General features: G+C 44.0%; 1 protein-coding gene across 4 annotated transcripts in view; it reads left to right on the top strand.

Annotated features, from left to right (window-relative positions):
• LOC309340385 (uncharacterized protein) overlaps positions 1-17,482 on the top strand; it is a 35,256-nt gene extending 17,774 nt beyond the window's left edge. For 2 of the 4 annotated variants that reach the window (XM_081859151.1, XM_081859152.1), the window contains exons 5-6: positions 2,123-2,195; positions 17,275-17,482. In XM_081859151.1, coding sequence (XP_081715277.1) covers positions 2,123-2,195; positions 17,275-17,306 — 105 coding nt within the window. In that variant the 3' untranslated portion in view covers positions 17,307-17,482. The remainder of the gene's footprint in view (positions 1-2,122; positions 2,196-17,274) is intronic. The other 2 variants (XM_081859154.1, XM_081859155.1) reach the window with 2 other exon arrangements.
• The last annotated feature ends 387 nt before the right edge of the window (positions 17,483-17,869 follow it).

Below are 17,869 nucleotides of genomic sequence, written 5' to 3'. Positions count from 1 at the left end.
GATAAAGCATCCCCTACCACTCTCTGGAAACCATTTGGATCCATTAAGTGGCGGGGGCGGACCATCCGAATTGGTCCCACCTCCCTGCAGAGGGGATGGGTCGCAGAGAAGTCCAGTTGCACCAGGAAGTGATCTGACCATGGCACTTCTTTCGTTTCGCTTTTACTTAGTGTCAGATCACCAACATCCATAGAGGTAAACACCAGGTCCAAGGCATGTCCGCGACTATGGGTTGGGCCAGACTTATTCAGGGACAGCCCCATGGAGGCCATGCTTTCCACGAAGTCCCGAGCGGCCCCTTGTAAGGTCGTGTCGGCATGGATGTTAAAATCCCCTAGGACGACCAAACTAGGTGTCTCCAGGAGAACATCCACAACGACCTGAAGCAGCTCGGACAGGGAATCCTTGGTGCAGCGGGGAGGTCGGTACACCAAAAGGAATCCTGTACTGCCCCTATTGCCCAACTTCCAGAACATGCACTCGGAAAACTGGGTCTTCCCAATAGGACGCCTGGTGCAAACTAATGACTTCCTAAAAATCACTGCAACCCCCCCTCCCCGCCCACATGACCTGGGTTGCTGTGCGTAAGAGAAACCCGGTGGACAAGCAGCGGCAAGGACAGGCCCATCTGCTTCATCCAACCAAGTCTCTGTTACACATGCCAGGTCAAGCCCTCCATCCATGATCAAGTCATGGATGGCAGTGGTCTTATGAATCATTGACCCGGCATTGCACAGCAGCACCTTCAGGTCATGTGGGTATCCCTTGCTGATTCTAGTATCCATCCGGTCAGGACCAGACCCGGAGGCAGGGATAGTCCTCAGACAATGACTAAACCTGCCCCCTCTGTAATGACATGGTCTAGTCTTAGCGTAACTCCTCCTCCTACCCATGATCACTGAGATCGGTTGTCCCAGTGCATCCCCCCCGTGGAACATGCCCCAGCCATTTTGTGTGGCTAATAGTACCTCAGGTTAAAAACTTTGCTTCAGGATGAGAACAGAAACCGTGCGGCGGCAGCAGGAGGCCCCATTAGCTAAGGTGGTACCTCAGGTTAAGAACAGTTTCAGGTTAAGAACGGACCTCTGGAAGGAATTAAGTTCTTAACCCAAGGTACCACTGTAGAGGGAAAGGTGAGAACTGTTGAGTCTGGTAGGGATGCCTTTGTTTACAGGCCCTGTACCTTTATGCGGGAAAAGATGAAGCTCAAAGCAGTAGCGGACAGCATGTTTGAGCACCACCACTCCCCTGACCTCTAGTCAATTGCATCGCTGCTACTTACCGGGAGCTAGAGAAGGATAGTGTGAGCAGCAGCAAGGTCAGCATGGTGCAAACACACCGGAGAAGCCAATCTGGTGCACTTGCACCATGCCAACCACACTGCTACCTCCCTTCTCTTTACCTCTCAGTAAGCAGCAGAGACATGACTGATCCAAGGGTCAAGTGAATGGCAACATCCTACCATGTCGTCTGCTACTAGTTCAATGTGTTTCTTTTTTAACTTCCTCTCAAATACACACATAGGTATGTGTCCTTCAGACTCATTGTTTAACAGCTAAAGTCTAGCTTGGTGTACTGTAACTGGTATGAGGCCCAATCATAGGCTCCAGATCCTAGGGGCCAAGGCACTGTCTCCCTCCCCCCATGTTTTTTCGGGGGGGGGGTGGGCCTTCTCAATGTTAACAATGTTCATAGGCTCCAGTCCCTGGCTCCTCCCAATATCATGCGTGTCTGACGTCAGGGCATCATGTCAGGAGCCCTCAATCATCTTGAGAAGATGGCACCTCCAGCCCCAATCTGCTAAGGTTGCTGGGCTTTCACCTAGAAATGCTGTTTTCCTATTAATGCAGCCAAATCACATAAATGCTAAATTAGGATAAATAAACGTTGCACTTTTTCAAAATGTAATATAAAAGCAAATGGACTTCTATAAAGACGAGACAGGAGGAATTAACCTTATAGAACTTGGTAATTTGCTATTTGAATACATTGTTTCAGTCCAAAGATGAAATACACTCACATTTGGGGGTGGAAAGGAGAGCCCTGTTTTTATTCAGAACCAAAGGAAGCAGTTTTATACTGAGTCGGGCCATTGGTCAGCTGAGTTTCAATCCTGTTCCAGGTCAGCAGTATGTGCAGAGGGTGGAGAACAATAGCCCAAGAGCATCATCCTGGAGCAATTTGGTTCCAAAATTGTGGGTAACATGCATTGAATAGCTGGATTGGGCTACTGAATTGCAGGGCACAGGATCCACAGGTGCAGGGACAGATCTGATGTAAAGAGATGTTGTGCTAACAGACTACAAGTACAGCCTTAAATTCTCAAATCACAGTTCACAAGCTGATGGGAGAAGGGAGCTTTAAAAAGGAAATGCTCTCTCTTAGAGCCTTGTGCTGTCAAGCCACTGAGTGGCCTTGAGCTGTCTCCTTCACTGGTCTTTGGTGATGTAAGAAGAAGTTCAGACTGACCACTAGAAAGCTCTGAAATTATGGGATGAAATTATGAGATTCAGCTACATGTTCTCTTATCTCAAGAAAATCCATATATTGTTTTCCCTCAGACTGAGTTTCAGGGAGATGAATAAATGGTGGGGCCTCAAGGCTTCCTCTACCTTGAGATCACTGTAAGCTGGATCTCACCCCAGATCAAAAACCAAATACATATACAATAAAATACCTGCATTTCCAAGGCTGATACTAAATTACATAAAATCTCCACAGAGAGAGGTGCAATCTGTTGCATTCAAAATGGTGCTTCACCTTCACAGAACTTGTGGGAACAAAGGTATATAACTTTTTATTGAGGAAAATGCTATAAATGACATAAAAACAGAATCCGTGATATTTATAACTTCACATTTTCAAAAAGTTTATTATTATTACATTTATATCCCACCATTCCTTCAAGGTGGCATAGATGGTTCTCCCTCTCTACATTTTCTCACAACAGCCCTGAGAGGCAGTGGCGTAGCGTGGGTTGTCAGCACCTGGGGCAAGGCAAGTAATTTGCGCCCCCTAACCCGTGGATTTGCGCCCCCTAACCCTACCCCTAACCCTAACCCCCAGATGTTGCGCCCGGTGCAGCCGGCCCCCCCTGCACCCCCCATGCTACGCCACTGCTGAGAGGTAAGTTAGGCTGAGAGACAGTGACTGGCCAAAGTCACCCAGTGAACTTAATAGCTAAGTTAGGATTTGAAGTCTGGTCTTCCTAAGGTACTAGTCCAAGAAGACAATTGACTGAATATTCTACCTTTTAAATAAAAAATAATATAAGCTAGCTAGTAACAGAAAAAAGTGTTATCAATTTTAAATTAACTGCAGCCCATGGTATTTTGTTAAAAATATTGGTAGATGATGGAGTAGTTTAATACCACATACATGTGACATTAATATGAATGCCAATGTAATGTCCTCCAATTTCTGCTATTCTAATGGTTTTATTTATTAATTTTTAAAAATATTCCTGTCCTGCTTTTTTCATTAAGTGAACTCAAGAAGGCTTGAGTTACAAAACATGACCTTACAGTAACTTAAAACTCAGCAGCTTAAAACAGCTTAAAACAAACTGTACAAGGAACAGGATTATTATTATATTAAAAAATATATATTACCACATTAATTAAATTGCACCTAGAAAAACAGCACAAGCTTGTGTTAAGCCTACAATGTTGCCCCTAGTAGCCTTAGTTTCTAAATTCTTATTTCATAAAAGTTTCCTTCCTGACAGACTTCAGGAATACATAACGTGGCTTAACCCTGTCAGCTCTTGAAAAAGAAAAAGAAAACCATACAGTATTTCTATAATAATATTTTCTACACACGCCAACACATAGAGAGCACAGTTGCCCTAAATGTTTCACATGTATAGGGGACACCTGCCAGGGCAGAAACCACTTATAATAGGTTGTAAAGTAATGCAGCAAGTATTTCAGAACCTCTGCCCTTTCCCCAAAGTATCGGAAAACATGTTAGATAATGTTAGGCTGAGTAGACAACACATTGCCTCCCTCCATCCAACTCTCTCTCACTCTTGCATGCTCTGTTTGCTTCTCATAGTGGTGCAGTATCTTTCCAAATAAAGGAGCTGTTTCCATGACACTAAACCCTTAATTTGTAGCAGCATATAAACAGGCTGGTAGAAGAACAATGTGCCTCTGCATTGTTAATCCACCTCCTCTTCCTTACATTGAGCTTTGGGCAGACAGAGAAAACCTTCACAAAAATCAAATGTGAAAAATTGCTTCTCGTAACTAGAAAGCGTCACCATCTTGACTTTTGTTTCCTTATTACATCTCTGGACATGTTTGATATGTCCAGAAACAGGATCATTGCAATTAATTAAACCAGCTTCTGTATATGCCTTTAAAACAACATTTTTTCAGTCAAATTAGTCCCTCTGGTTTAAGCAATTTGTTCTTTATTAGACATAAACTTGTTTCATTCTCTACTCTGCTCTTTCTTTGCAATCTCTTCTGAAGGTGCCAGGTTTTTTTTAATTTCTAGCACACACAAAGAGAATACAAAACAATAAGTCCTAAGACATAATTGTTTAGGTTTCCCTCCCTTCCCTGCCCCTCCCCCCGCTACAAAAAAAGTCATTAAAAGTCCGTCTCTGGATGGCAGCTGCAGTTACGGTTTCATCTGAAAGGTCTGGTGGCTATCAAGGAAATGGCCTTACTAATTCTAATGTGGATCACACATTAAACCCATCCTGTCAAAGCGATCATGTTATTTTTAAATCCCATTCTCCTTTAAGTAAAGCTAATTGCAATATAATTATTTTTAGCAAAAGATATGCTCCATATTTTCTTTTAAGATAGTGCTATAAATGAAGATTAAGAAGCGACGAAGGAGAAAGCCGAGGATAGGGACTGGATCGCCGGCGCACGCCGGCTGCTTGCTCTCAAATAACTACAGAGACAAATGAATACGGCTCTCAGAGGCATCACGCAGCAGCAGTCAAATATTATTCATGTCCTTAGCTTCATTAGCAAGCCCAAGACGCCTCCACTACAGACGCCCACACATCCACCCAGTAAACTGCTAGAGAGGAGCGGAGAGGGGAAGAATTATTTCCAGACTACATTGCCCTAAATTGTTTGGCGCAACAGAGATGCTTGAACACAGGCTGTACAAGCTCTGGAGCCTTCCTGTTCACGTCCCTGAAAATAACATTAGATATATATAGTCAATCTATTCTGAGCATCGCAGATTATGATTCACAGAGGGATTAAATTTCATACCATGTACAGGGCATTTAGAAAATGAAAGTGGCCTTTTTCCCCTCCTCGGTGTTACTGTGTGTTAGCTGCTTAACAGGTAACTAGTTTACGAGAGGGTATGAATTCTTGAAGGCACAGAGGGGTGACATAACTGTTGGAAACCACCATATGTGAACGTAAAGGGCAAGCTTACAGAGAGTTTATCTGGGTCTTGAGGGCAGTTATTCAGCATTTACGTGTATAAGCCAAACAGAATTGGTACATAGCCTGAAAAAAATGTTTTGGTCTACACAGAAGGTACATGATTTTTTAAAAGTGTGTGTGCACAGGTATAAAAGCACACACACTGATGATTTGTGCATTATGGCAACTGGGTCACAGTACTCCCCCACCCCAAAAAAATCTCAAATCTCAAATTTTTGATTTGTTTTGAAGAAAGTTCTGCAAGTAAAGTTGTAATTAAACTTATGGGCCTTGACAATGTTTTATTTCCAAAAATGGGTAAGTCCACATGTATCAAGTCATATAAAACACTGCAATATTAATATGTGCGATAGCAGCATGTTCTGAGAACCAGGCAGAAAGCCCTGTAGATTCTTAGGGCAACTTCAGACAACCATTTACCAGAGACTGACTAACACAGTACCGAGCAGGCAGCTACATGGGAAGCCAGCATCCACTCACACGTGTAGGAGAATTGCAGCTGTTTATTTAGATTTCTGATCACATGTGGAAACTGTAGGCAGTTGGCACAAATGACTGGCTTTTCCATGTGTTTGTTACTTCATCACCAATATATTACCATCTGATAATGACTACATTAAAAGCCTATTTATCCCAATGCTCATTTTTAATTTTCCATATCCTAAGGCTGATGACATAAAATTGTGATGCCAAAAAACAAAAACAAAAAACCCTACCTCAGTAGCAATTTACTGACCCCAAACAAACTGGCTGGAGATGTTTTACATGTAATGGGATACTCTCCCATTGGAGGTGGGGGGAAGATGGCTCATGACCCCTGAACAACTTAGGCCCAGGTACTGAGATCATCTGCAGGAGTGTCATTGGTTATATTCCAAGTTGGACCAGCTTGGAGTGGCTGTTATCTATGATGGAAAAAAACTTTAAAGCTTGAAAGGCAGTCCTCTGACCATCTCATAAAAGTATTTGAGTGTATATACTTTTTTAAAAAAGGTCCCCACCTGTGAAATTCCTCCAGACTGTTCTATCCCTCCCTCCCTCATAGCTGAGCACTTGTCAGGCAGGCAAGAGGCCCAGTGCTCACTGCATTTGAAGAGATAGTTGATGTGAGAGAGCTTCCATGGGGCACATTAATAATAATAATAATAATAATAATTTATTATTTGTACCCCGCCCATCTGGCTGGGTTTCCCCAGCCACTCTGGGCGGCTTCCAACAGAGATAAAAAATACACTAAAATGTCACATATTAAAAACTTCCCTGAACAGGGCTGCCTTCAGGTGTCTTCTGAATGTCAGGTAGTTGTCCATCGCCTTGACATCCGATGGGAGGGCATTCCACAGGGCGGGCGCCACCACCGAGAAGGCCCTCTGCCTGGTTCCCTGCAACTTGGCCTCTCGCAGTGAGGGAACCGCCAGAAGGCCCTCGGAGCTGGACCTCAGTGTCCGGGCAGAACGATGGGGGAGGAGACGCTCCTTCAGATATACTGGACCGAGGCCATTTAGGGCTTTAAAGGTCAGCACCAACACTTTGAATTGTGCTCGGAAACGTACTGGGAGCCAATGTAGGTCTTTCAAGACCGGTGTTATATGGTCTCGGCGGCCGCTCCCAGTCACCAGTCTAGCTGCCGCATTCTGTATTAGTTGTAGTTTCCGGGTCACCTTCAAAGGTAGCCCCACGTAGAGCGCATTGCAGTAGTCCAAGCGGGAGATAACCAGAGCATGTACCACTCTGGCGAGACAGTCCGCAGGCAGATAGGGTCTCAGCCTACGTACCAGATGGAGCTGGTAAACAGCTGCCCTGGATACAGATTTGACCTGTGCCTCCATGGACAGCTGTGAGTCCAAAATGACTCCCAGGCTGCGCACCTGGTCCTTCAGGGGCACAGTTACCCCATTCAGGACCAGGGAATCCTCCACACCTGCCCGCCTCCTGTCCCCCAAAAACAGTACTTCTGTCTTGTCAGGATTCAACCTCAATCTGTTAGCCGCCATCCATCCTCCAACCGCTTCCAGACACTCACACAGGACCTTTACCGCCTTCACTGGTTCTGATTTAAAAGAGAGGTAGAGCTGGGTATCATCTGCATACTGATGAACACCCAGCCCAAACCTCCTGATGATCCCTCCCAGCGGCTGCATGTAGATGTTGAAAAGCATGGGGGAGAGGACAGAACCCTGAGGCACCCCACAAGTGAGCGGCCAGGGGTCTGAACACTCATCCCCCACCACCACTTTCTGAACACGGCCCAGGAGGAAGGAGCGGAACCACTGTATGACAGTGCCCCCAGCTCCCAGCCCCTCAAGACGGTCCAGAAGGATGTCATGGTCGATGGTATCAAACGCCGCTGAGAGATCCAGCAGAACTAGGAAACAGCTCTCACCTTTGTCCCTAGCCCGCCGGAGATCATCAACCAGTGCGACCAAGGCAGTTTCAGTCCCATGATGAGGCCTGAATCCCGACTGGAAGGGATCCAAATGGTCCGCTTCTCCCAGGCGTGCCTGGAGTTGTTCAGCAACCACTCGCTCAATCACCTTGCCCAAGAATGGGAGGTTTGAGACTGGGCGATAATTGGCCATCGTGGCCGCATCTAAAGATGGTTTTTTAAGAAGCGGTTTAATAACCGCCTCTTTCAGCGGGTCTGGGAAGGCTCCCTCACGGAGGGAAGCATTCACCACCCCACGAAGCCCATCGCCCAGTCCTTCCCGGCTAGCTTTTATAAGCCAGGATGGGCAAGGATCCAGGAGACAGGTGGTTGGCTTCACTCGTCCAAGCAGCCTGTCCACATCCTCGGAGGTAACAGATTGAAATTGATCCCACACAACTTGACCAGACAGGACTCTAGCACTCTCCCGCCCCGGCCCTGCTCCCACGGTGGAGTCTACTTCTTCCCGAATCTGAGCGATTTTATCTGCAAAAAAATTTGCAAAATCATTGCAGGAGAACATGTGGCCCGAACTGGGCCCCGATGTTACAGGTGGTTCCGCTAAATTGCGAACCACCTGAAAGAGTCTCCTGCTGCTGTTTTCTGCAGATGCAATAGAGGCGGTGAAGAAATTCTTCTTCGCCGTCGCTATCGCCACTTGGTAGGCTCGACGTTGAGCTCTAACCCGTGTCCGGTCAGATTCAGAATGAGTTATCCGCCACCGGCGCTCTAGCCGTCTCAACGATTGTTTCATTGCCCTCAGATCCGTGGAAAACCACGGGGCTCTCCGGGCTTCATGCAATCGGAGAGGGCGCTTCGGAGCCAAACAGTCAATAGCCCTGGTTAACTCCACATTCCAGCGGGCCACCAGGGAATCGGCTGAAAGGCCATCAACATGGGATAAAGCATCCCCAACCACTCTCTGGAAACCATTTGGATCCATTAAGTGGCGGGGGCGGACCATCCGAATCGGTCCCACCTCCCTGCAGAGGGGATAGGTCGCGGAGAAGTCCAGTTGCACCAGGAAGTGATCTGACCATGGCACTTCTTTCGTTTCGCTTTTACTTAGTGTCAGATCACCAACATCCGTAGAGGTAAACACCAGGTCCAAGGCATGTCCGCGGCTATGGGTTGGGCCAGACTTATTCAGGGACAGCCCCATGGAGGCCATGCTTTCCACGAAGTCCCGAGCGGCCCCTTGTAAGGTCGTGTCGGCATGGATGTTAAAATCCCCTAGGACGACCAAGCTAGGTGTCTCCAGGAGAACATCCGCCACGACCTGAAGCAGCTCGGGCAGGGAATCCTTGGTGCAGCGGGGAGGTCGGTACACCAAAAGGAATCCTGTACTGCCCCTATTGCCCAACTTCCAGAACATGCACTCAGAAAACTGGGTCTTCCCAATAGGACGCCTGGTGCAAACTAATGACTTCCTAAAAATCACTGCAACCCCCCCTCCCCGCCCACATGACCTGGGTTGCTGTGCGTAAGAGAAACCTGGTGGACAAGCAGCGGCAAGGACAGGCCCATCTGCTTCATCCAACCAAGTCTCTGTTACACATGCCAGGTCAAGTCCTCCATCCATGATCAAGTCATGGATGGCAGTGGTCTTATGAATCATTGACCTGGCATTGCACAGCAACACTTTCAGGTCATGTGGGTATCCCTTGCTGATTCTAGTATTCATCCGGTCAGGACCAGACCCAGAGGCAGGGATAGTCCTCAGACAACGACTAAACCTGCCTCCTCTGTAATGACATGGTCTGGTCTTAGCGTAACTCCTCCTCCTACCCGTGTTTAGCTGTTTTCTGGAATGTGACTAATCCAGCATGTTGCCATGGCAATCTTGGGGCAATCACAGTTTCCCTTTCTGTCTGGGGTATCAAAATGAATCTCAAAGCCAGTGTGGTGCAGCTGTTACCATGTTAGACGGAGACCAGGGAGACCCAAATTCAAATCTCCATTCAGCCATGAAGCTCAATGGGTGACCTTGGGCCAGTCACTGTTTCTCAGCCTAACCTGCCTCACAAGCTTGTTGTCCCAATGCAAGGAGGGTAGGAAAACCATTTATGCCCCCCTTGAGCTCCTTGGAGGAAATACAAAATATAAATGGAACAACTAAATAATAAAAAGAGAAGCTATAGGCAGGGATGCTGTTACTAGGGTAAATGAAATGCATTCTAGGCACAAGAATCCGTCTTTTATTTAGTTAAAGAATTTTGAGCAGTACAGTGGTACCTCAGGTTAAGTACTTAATTCGCTCCAGAGGTCCATACTTAACCTGAAACTGTTTTTAACCTGAGGTACCACTTTAGCTAATGGGGCCTCCTGCTGATGCCGCGCCACTGGAGCACGATTTCTGTTCTCATCCTGAAGCAAAATACTTAACCCGAGGTAATATTTCTGGGTTAGCGGAGTCTGTAACCTGAAGCGTATGTAACCTGAGGTACCACTGTACAAAAAAGCCCCCAACTTGAGATATTGAAGAGCATACCAATCACAGTAAAGTAGACCCTGCAGGGTTGTTTATGGAAGGGCCTGCATATGTGTATAACCTATATCTACCAGGAGCAGCATAAATCGCTAGGGATGGAGGAAAAATTCTATTTCATTCTCATTTACAGGTGAACGTCTCACTTTCTAAAACGACAAGAACTGGAATGCAGCCATCCTTTGAAATTCACACTTCTCTGAATTTTGCAGCGCAGTCCTCAAGCCAGGAATTTGTACAAAAATGCATATACTAGGGTAGTGTAGGCATGCATGGCATACACCACATAGGGGGAAAATGCATTGTATTAGGGGGCAATGCTCTGGAAAAAAAATGTAAATATTTTGCAAAACTGCAAACAAAAATGCTGATGAATTTGCCTTAAAACTTTTTATAACAAAAAAAAATCACAGACTGATATATGGAAATGTGGAAAACTGAACTTAAGGTTGGAAATGTGAGAAACTGAGAGAAACCAAAATTGACCTATTTGCCTATCCCTATAAATAATAGCGAGGGGTACATCTCTGAAGAAGAAGAAGAAGAAGAAGAAGAAGAAGAAGAAGAAGAAGAAGAAGAAGAAGAAGAAATTTTATTTATATCCTGCTCTCCCCAGCCGAAGCCGGGCTCAAGAAGGGTAGGAAGTGGGGGTGTTGGATATCCAGCGAACAGGTTGCAGAAAGAAAACAGTAATAGGGTCATTAAATGTCTTCCACACCTGCCTCTCAGTGACAACAGCCCATGTATGTTGAGTGATAACTGAGAGGATGGTGTCAAAGAAAGTGAATTAACTTAGTCAGTGTCCTCATCTTGGCTTCCTTTCTTGCTCATGAATGGAACCCCTGAGTCCCATTTTCTGCAAACAAAGTGCAGTGTAACATGCCAAGTCAGCTACATTGGAACAAGTGTCTTTCTCCATTCTCGACCTACAGTTCAAACAGCGGTTGCTCAGTTTTTCAGTGACAACACACGTGTATTTACTTTTGTTTATAGAGACTGTGGTCTTTTGCCCAAGGTTGTGGATTACTTCTCTGGAAAGCAGCTGTGACAAAGAAAGCCAGACACAGTATTAAAGGGAGTGGGAATTGGACTGTGGCGGATGCTAGATTAAGAATAATCACTGTCAATTATCCTCAAAATGAGATAATCAATTTCCTGTACACAAGGGAGAAACAAGTGAAAAGAGATCAAAATGGGAAGAGTTCCCTCCTGTGTGAAAAATGCTTCGGCAGCAAAGTTTGCAGTGACAAGAAGATGGGCACCATGAGGGCCTCATGCCAAAGAACAGCTTCTGATTTTAGTGGCTGAAGCCACATACTCTGTATTTGCACATTGAATCAATGCCTGACAGTGTTAGAAACTGAGATATGAAAGCTAGGAGCTAAAAGGCACCTTAAACCTAGGTTATGGGCATAACAATGTAATGTCTAGGTGCACTTTTTTATAACAAGAATACAAAGCTGAAAATGAATGAACTGCTGCCAAAATATTATGTTAATTTTTCACTTGGTCTAGTCCTTTCTCTGCCCACCCCCCTAATATTCTTAAGAGAGACTCTTCTCCAGTCTTCAGAGAGTAGCTGGAAGTGGGGAGGCGGAAAAGGGTCCTCCTTTCCTTCCACTATGCAGTTTTAAATCTGCACCCAGAGCTCAGAAACTTCTTGCGCTAATGAAATTCCCTGTCGCAAAATGCACCTAGAACAATGGGAGTTTCAAACACTGATGCCTGAAATGCAGACTTCACTTTCCCATGGGATTCAATTCATTCAAACTTCCTGTATTGGGCATATCATTATAATTCAAAGCCACTCATTAAAATAATAATGATACATGATATCCAACTAACTCATACAGTACACGTAAGTCATAATAATAACAATGATGATGATAGCTTTTCTCTTAGTGACATACTTTTAACTTCAAAGAAATGTTTTGTGATATTTATTAATAGCCATCATGATTAATAAATATATTAGCGACCTTTCCATAAAACACCACACTCAAAGCAACTTACAGAGATACAAAAAAAGAAGAGCAATATTCTTTAAAACCAAGAGTGAATATGATTCCACTGGTGTAAATAAAACTCAGCAAGACATGCTGGAATATTGATCAAAAAGCCACACTTCCATCACACAGGTAGGTAAAAGGTAAAAGACCCCTGGATGGTTAAGTCCAGTCAAAGGCAACTATGAAGTTGCGGCGCTCATCTCACTTTCAGGCAGAGGGAGGTGGCATTTGTTCACAGACAGCTTTCCGGGTCATGTGGCCAGCATGACTAAACTGCTTCTGGTGCAACGGAACACCATGACAGAAACCAGAGCGCACAGAAATGCCGTTTACCTTCCCACTGCAGCAGTACCTATTTATCTACTTGCGCTGGTGTGCTTTTGAACTGCTAGGTTGACAGGAGCTGGGACAGAGCAAGCCAAGAGGCTCAGTGGTTTAGACCACAGCACCACCTGCATCCCTTCACACAAAAGGTATTGCAGTGTGAAAGGAACATTAGAAAATGAGACAGAAGTGCTATCATTATAATCTGGAAAACTAATGCAGTATTCCCCGTGTCTTAATGTACCCCAAGTCTCTTCACAGCCTGAGATCTGTCTGCCTCAGAAATCTGTTTTGTCTGGATGATTTATTGCATGATTGTTTCAGGTTTTTTGGAAACAGATGTAACATCTCAAGTGTACAAAATGCTTTACAATCCTTTCTGAGATCCACCATTTAAAGCAAATGGTTTTCAGTAAGTTGAAGAACTGCAGTGAGGTCCAGTGATGTTGTCCTAAGCGTCCTAAGAAAACTCCAAGATGAGCAGGAATTTGTCCCCAGAAGTCCAAGATCCAAAGCCCAAACTTCTAGTGACAAGGCTTCACTGGCTTTTACAAATGACACAAAAAGTTGTACGTAACACAATTATTTCAATGCAGTTGTTTTGCATAGCACTGTTCAGAGATGCTGAGAACTTCTATTTCGGTTTAACCAACCTCATGGGAATAAAACTGAATAACCCTCTACGTACAACATCAGGAGCTGCTTAAGGAAAAAACTGGGCATAGATATTACATATGCAAAGAAATAAATATCAGATGTGGCCTTTGACTGTTCAGTCTAAAAATAAAGCCTTCCTTATCAATCTTTTTTTCTTTAATTTTGGAAACAAAAATCTACTTTTCCTTCTATGGAGGGGGGAGCAGGAATAAGATAAATGTCAACTGAATTTGTAAAGAGTGATGGTATTTCATTTATATCATTCATCCTGGTGGACCTTTTCTGTTGCTACAGACTGATGGCTCCATTAACTCTACAAAATTCCCCAGGAACAGTTTCCTCCACAGCAGTAACACATCTGGTAGAGAGAAAGCAATGGGAAATTGTTTTTTCTCCCCAAGCTCTGTGTCACTTGCACCTGTCTTTCCCTTACAATATTGTTTCTGTAGTGCCCTCCCTAGCATGACAAGTCACTAACAACTGTGGCTGGTAGGAGGGAAGGAAGATGAACAAAGAACCAATGACTGAAAAACATTGGAGGTTATTAGTTTAGACAAGTAAGGAGAAGACATGATAGAGGTGTATAAAATCATCAATAATGTAATTTTAAAGATTTGTTTTAAATTAATGTTTTAAGCTATAAAATGTTAAATAATTTAAAATAAGAACTCAATAGGTACACTTTCGGATATTTCACGAAAATGTTTTCTTCTCAGGCAGCTGTACTTGAAAGTTAACAGAAGAGAATAACTATACCCTTTGCTGCTGAGTCTGCAGTAAAATATCAATTGTTTGCTTTCTGCATTCCAATATACTGTTAACCTTTTCTGGATTCAGGAGTATCAGTATCAGAATTACCGATACCAGAATATATGGTTATTAACATTGAAGAGACAATGGAGTGTGCCTCCGAGGGTCAAGTTAAACTGCTGAGTCAGCAGCACCAAAGTGACCCCTCCGGGGTGCAAGCTTGGGTAGTGTGTATGGAGGTCCTGAGATACCCAAACAACAAGATGTCCCCTCTCAGCTTCGCTGATGTGGTCCAAAGGAAAGCAGAGCAATACATTTGGCACAAGCTTGGCTGCAGGAGTTGCCAGAAGTAGGTATACAATGTGCCGTCTTACAAATTTCAGTCCAGATTTGTGTAGGATTTATTCCTTAGCTATTTCTTCCCTTGAAGATATCCCACAAGGCAGCAGAGGTTTAGAATCAGAGTTTTCCTTCTCCTAGATGGGTTACCTCCCCTGGTTAACCCCATCTGCCCCTCACTACCCTCTACAACACATGCAGAAACCACCTTCTTGACCATTGGACCCACCATTGATCCCGTCTGCTCAGTCTGCCAGAGCCTGTTCTCACATGCAAGGGAAACCCGTAAGTCACTGAGGGTTGGAAACATTTTGGATAGCCTCACCAGGTTTAGCCGGCCAGTTGAAGTTGTTCCCAGGGTGTGGCTGCTGTCGCATACAGACAACTTCTAGGAGCCACAGGTGAGAGCTGAGTGCAGGGTGGGGACCAAAGGTGGACAGACTACCCCAGAAGGGCACAACATGCCCCCCACCAGAGGTACTACCCCTCCACATACACCCTATTACACTGAATATATCTTTATAATTATCATTCAAAATCAGTATGCAGTTTTGGGACTGCTTTTAATTATTTTAATTTCTTTTAATTCTTCCCTTAAATAGGCAAGGGCATCAGTTTTGCTGCCAATATATTTGGTAAAGAAATAATGCCTATGTTTTGACAAAGTGCAGCTTCCTGTTCACATCATGCCTCACATATTATATATATTTTAAAACAAGTTTCCAGTGCTCACGGTAAGTTTAAAACACCTTAAATTTAAAACAAATCTAATTACTTTTTTTTTTAATGTACAAACTTTCTTTACCCCATCCATCATTAATTTGAAGGTGCCTAGATCTGTCTACCCTGAAAACCCATAATATAAAGCAGAAGATTTTCTTAGCAGTAATGCCAAAGATTCTTATATGTACAAATCATGTGCACAGAACTCAATCAGCAGCATAAGGAGGATGCTGAACATCCACCCACCCCACCATCTGCTTTTCTAGCAAAACTATTTCTCAATACCCTGACATTTTTTGGAGTACTGATTTAATTTTTTCACATTTAGGGATGAAACCCAAATCAGTATAAATATCAACCCTTTGCCATTTACGACCCACAAATATAAGCCACAAACCACATATGGCAGTTTACCAGTGGCTCAATGACCCTTGTGTTTTTGTAGCCAGCTAAAAGGATCAGGGTTATGAAGCACCCAGCAAGCCACAACTGAGGGCAGATGGGTTGAGTTCAGTGGTGGGCCACAATTTGTGCAGGCCCAAACCATAATGGAATGTAAATTACTCACTGTGTACAAATGAAATAAAGAGCCTGTGATATATAAAGCAAATGAAATTTAAAGTGTGTGACTGTTGAGGGGAAAAAAGACATGGGACTCCAGAGCTTCTCCATATTCTCTGCTAAAAGACCAGCTCCCATCAGGCTGCTCCCTCAACATTCACCAGCAGCCATTCCAGCAGGCTATATTATTATTATTATTATTATTATTATTATTATTATTATTATTATTTACATTTATATCCCACCTTTCCTCCAAGGACCTCAAAGTAGAATGCATGGTTCTCCCATTTCCCCGTTTTATCTTCACAACAATCCTGTCAGATAGGTCAGGCTGAGAGACAGTATTCTGGCTGAGTGGGGATTTGAAGCCTGGTCTCCCAGGTCTTAATCCAACACCCTAACCACTATTCCACACATAGGAGTGGTATCTAACCATATACATGAAGCCAAGCCAACCCAAAGATTGTGAAGTAGGTAAACCAAACCCATGTTGGTGCCACTAGACCCAAGCAGATGTCTAGTTAAGCATCACACTGAGAGGTGCTCAAACTGTTTGGATCCTTGGGTGGCAATCACAAGGACTCACATCTGAATTCATAATGCTCATTCATGGTGAACATTCACAATGTATGAGTTAGGTCTTAGTTTGATTGTCCAAACCAGGGATGGGGAACTTTCTCCCCTCCAGATGACACTGGACTACAACTCCCATCAACCCCAAGCAGCCTGGCCAATGGTTGGGAATAGGGGGAGTTGTGGTCCAACAACAACTGCAGGGGGACAAGTTATTCATTCCTGGCATAAACAAACTCAATGTCTTCTCCCAGCATTTAAAAAGAACATTATCTGTTTTAAGATATCACTGCCAAGCCTGCACTAATACTCAACACTAGCCAAGCAAAAAGCCTCCTGAACAAGGAGATCTGTGTGTAGAAATAGACTTTTGACTACAGAACGACAAACAGCAGCACTATAGCAACCTCTGTAGAAGTTCCTATGCGAACAGAATTTCAATTCAGCTCTGTCTCCCAGGGATGATGCCATTCCAGTCACATTTTTTTTCTAGCGGGCTTTGTTTCAAAGAGAAAGTAATTGTTATTTGGATGCTAAAGGAAGATGCAGGGTATTCAAGTAAAACAGGAATTTTGCAAGCGTCATCTTAGGTGGCAGGTGGGGGTGGGGGAGGAATAGACAAAAGAGCAAAGGATAAAGTTATTTGCAGCTCTGTCTTTAAAACGGCTGGTCACATAACCCATTAAATATTTCCAGTCATAGAAAAGGTTATTGAATGAAAAGAAGGGTAAATGAACTTGATGTGGAAATGCTAGCAGGTAGCTATATTGCTACAGAGAATTCTCTGGAAAGATTTTTCAGTGCAAGTCTGATACTAGAAATGGTAATTTGATAAGCAAGGGCTATGTTTTTCCTCCATTCCCCCTTTTGCTATTATATCAATCTCTGTTACTAGGATGCACCTTAAAAAGAAAACAAATTACATTATGTATTTTCTGGCTTGTATAACCTTGAAAAGTATGTCACCTTTTCTTTCTTTTCTTTTCTCATTCTTTCCAGATCACCGAGATATAACGCCAGTGTACCAATGAAAGCATGCAAGAGATTAGACTGATACAGAACATTGGCGAAACACATTGCGTGACCTTTTCTTTCACAACAGAACAGGTTTGCGACCTCATCTGAATGAGACTCAAGGACAGTCCAAATGTCAACAGGGAAGCAAAAGGGCTTAGAAATAAATAAAGAAATAAAAATGTTCTGAACTGTAACGTTTGAACTGCTCTGAGCAACTAATGGGTGACGCCAATATTGGCATGTAGGTTTTGAACAAAAGAATAATGTGTCTTCAAATGCAGGTTTTAGTGCCTTCTGCTTGGCTCTCTCTCTTGTTTGCTCTTGGGCCCCTGGACTGACTTGCTTGGTGGCAGTAGAACTCCAAGCAGCAACATTTTAATTCCTTGCAGTGCCCCAGAGAGAAACTATGTGAGGAAATTAAAATGGCAACTAGATCGAGGTTCCAGATACTGCTCAGACTTCTGGGATAAAAAGGGGTGGTGAAATTAAAAATGTGTCATTGGCTAGTCCTGTGCAAAGGCCCTGGCAATTGCCCAAATAAGCCAGGTGCTGAGGCCAGGCCTGTTGGGATGGCAGG

Source organism: Podarcis erhardii (assembly GCF_964252035.2).
Source record: "Podarcis erhardii genome assembly, chromosome: 4".
NCBI classification, from domain to species: Eukaryota; Metazoa; Chordata; class Lepidosauria; order Squamata; family Lacertidae; genus Podarcis; species Podarcis erhardii.
Note: the sequence above shows the minus strand (reverse complement) of the source record. Positions and strands in the feature narration are given on the sequence as shown.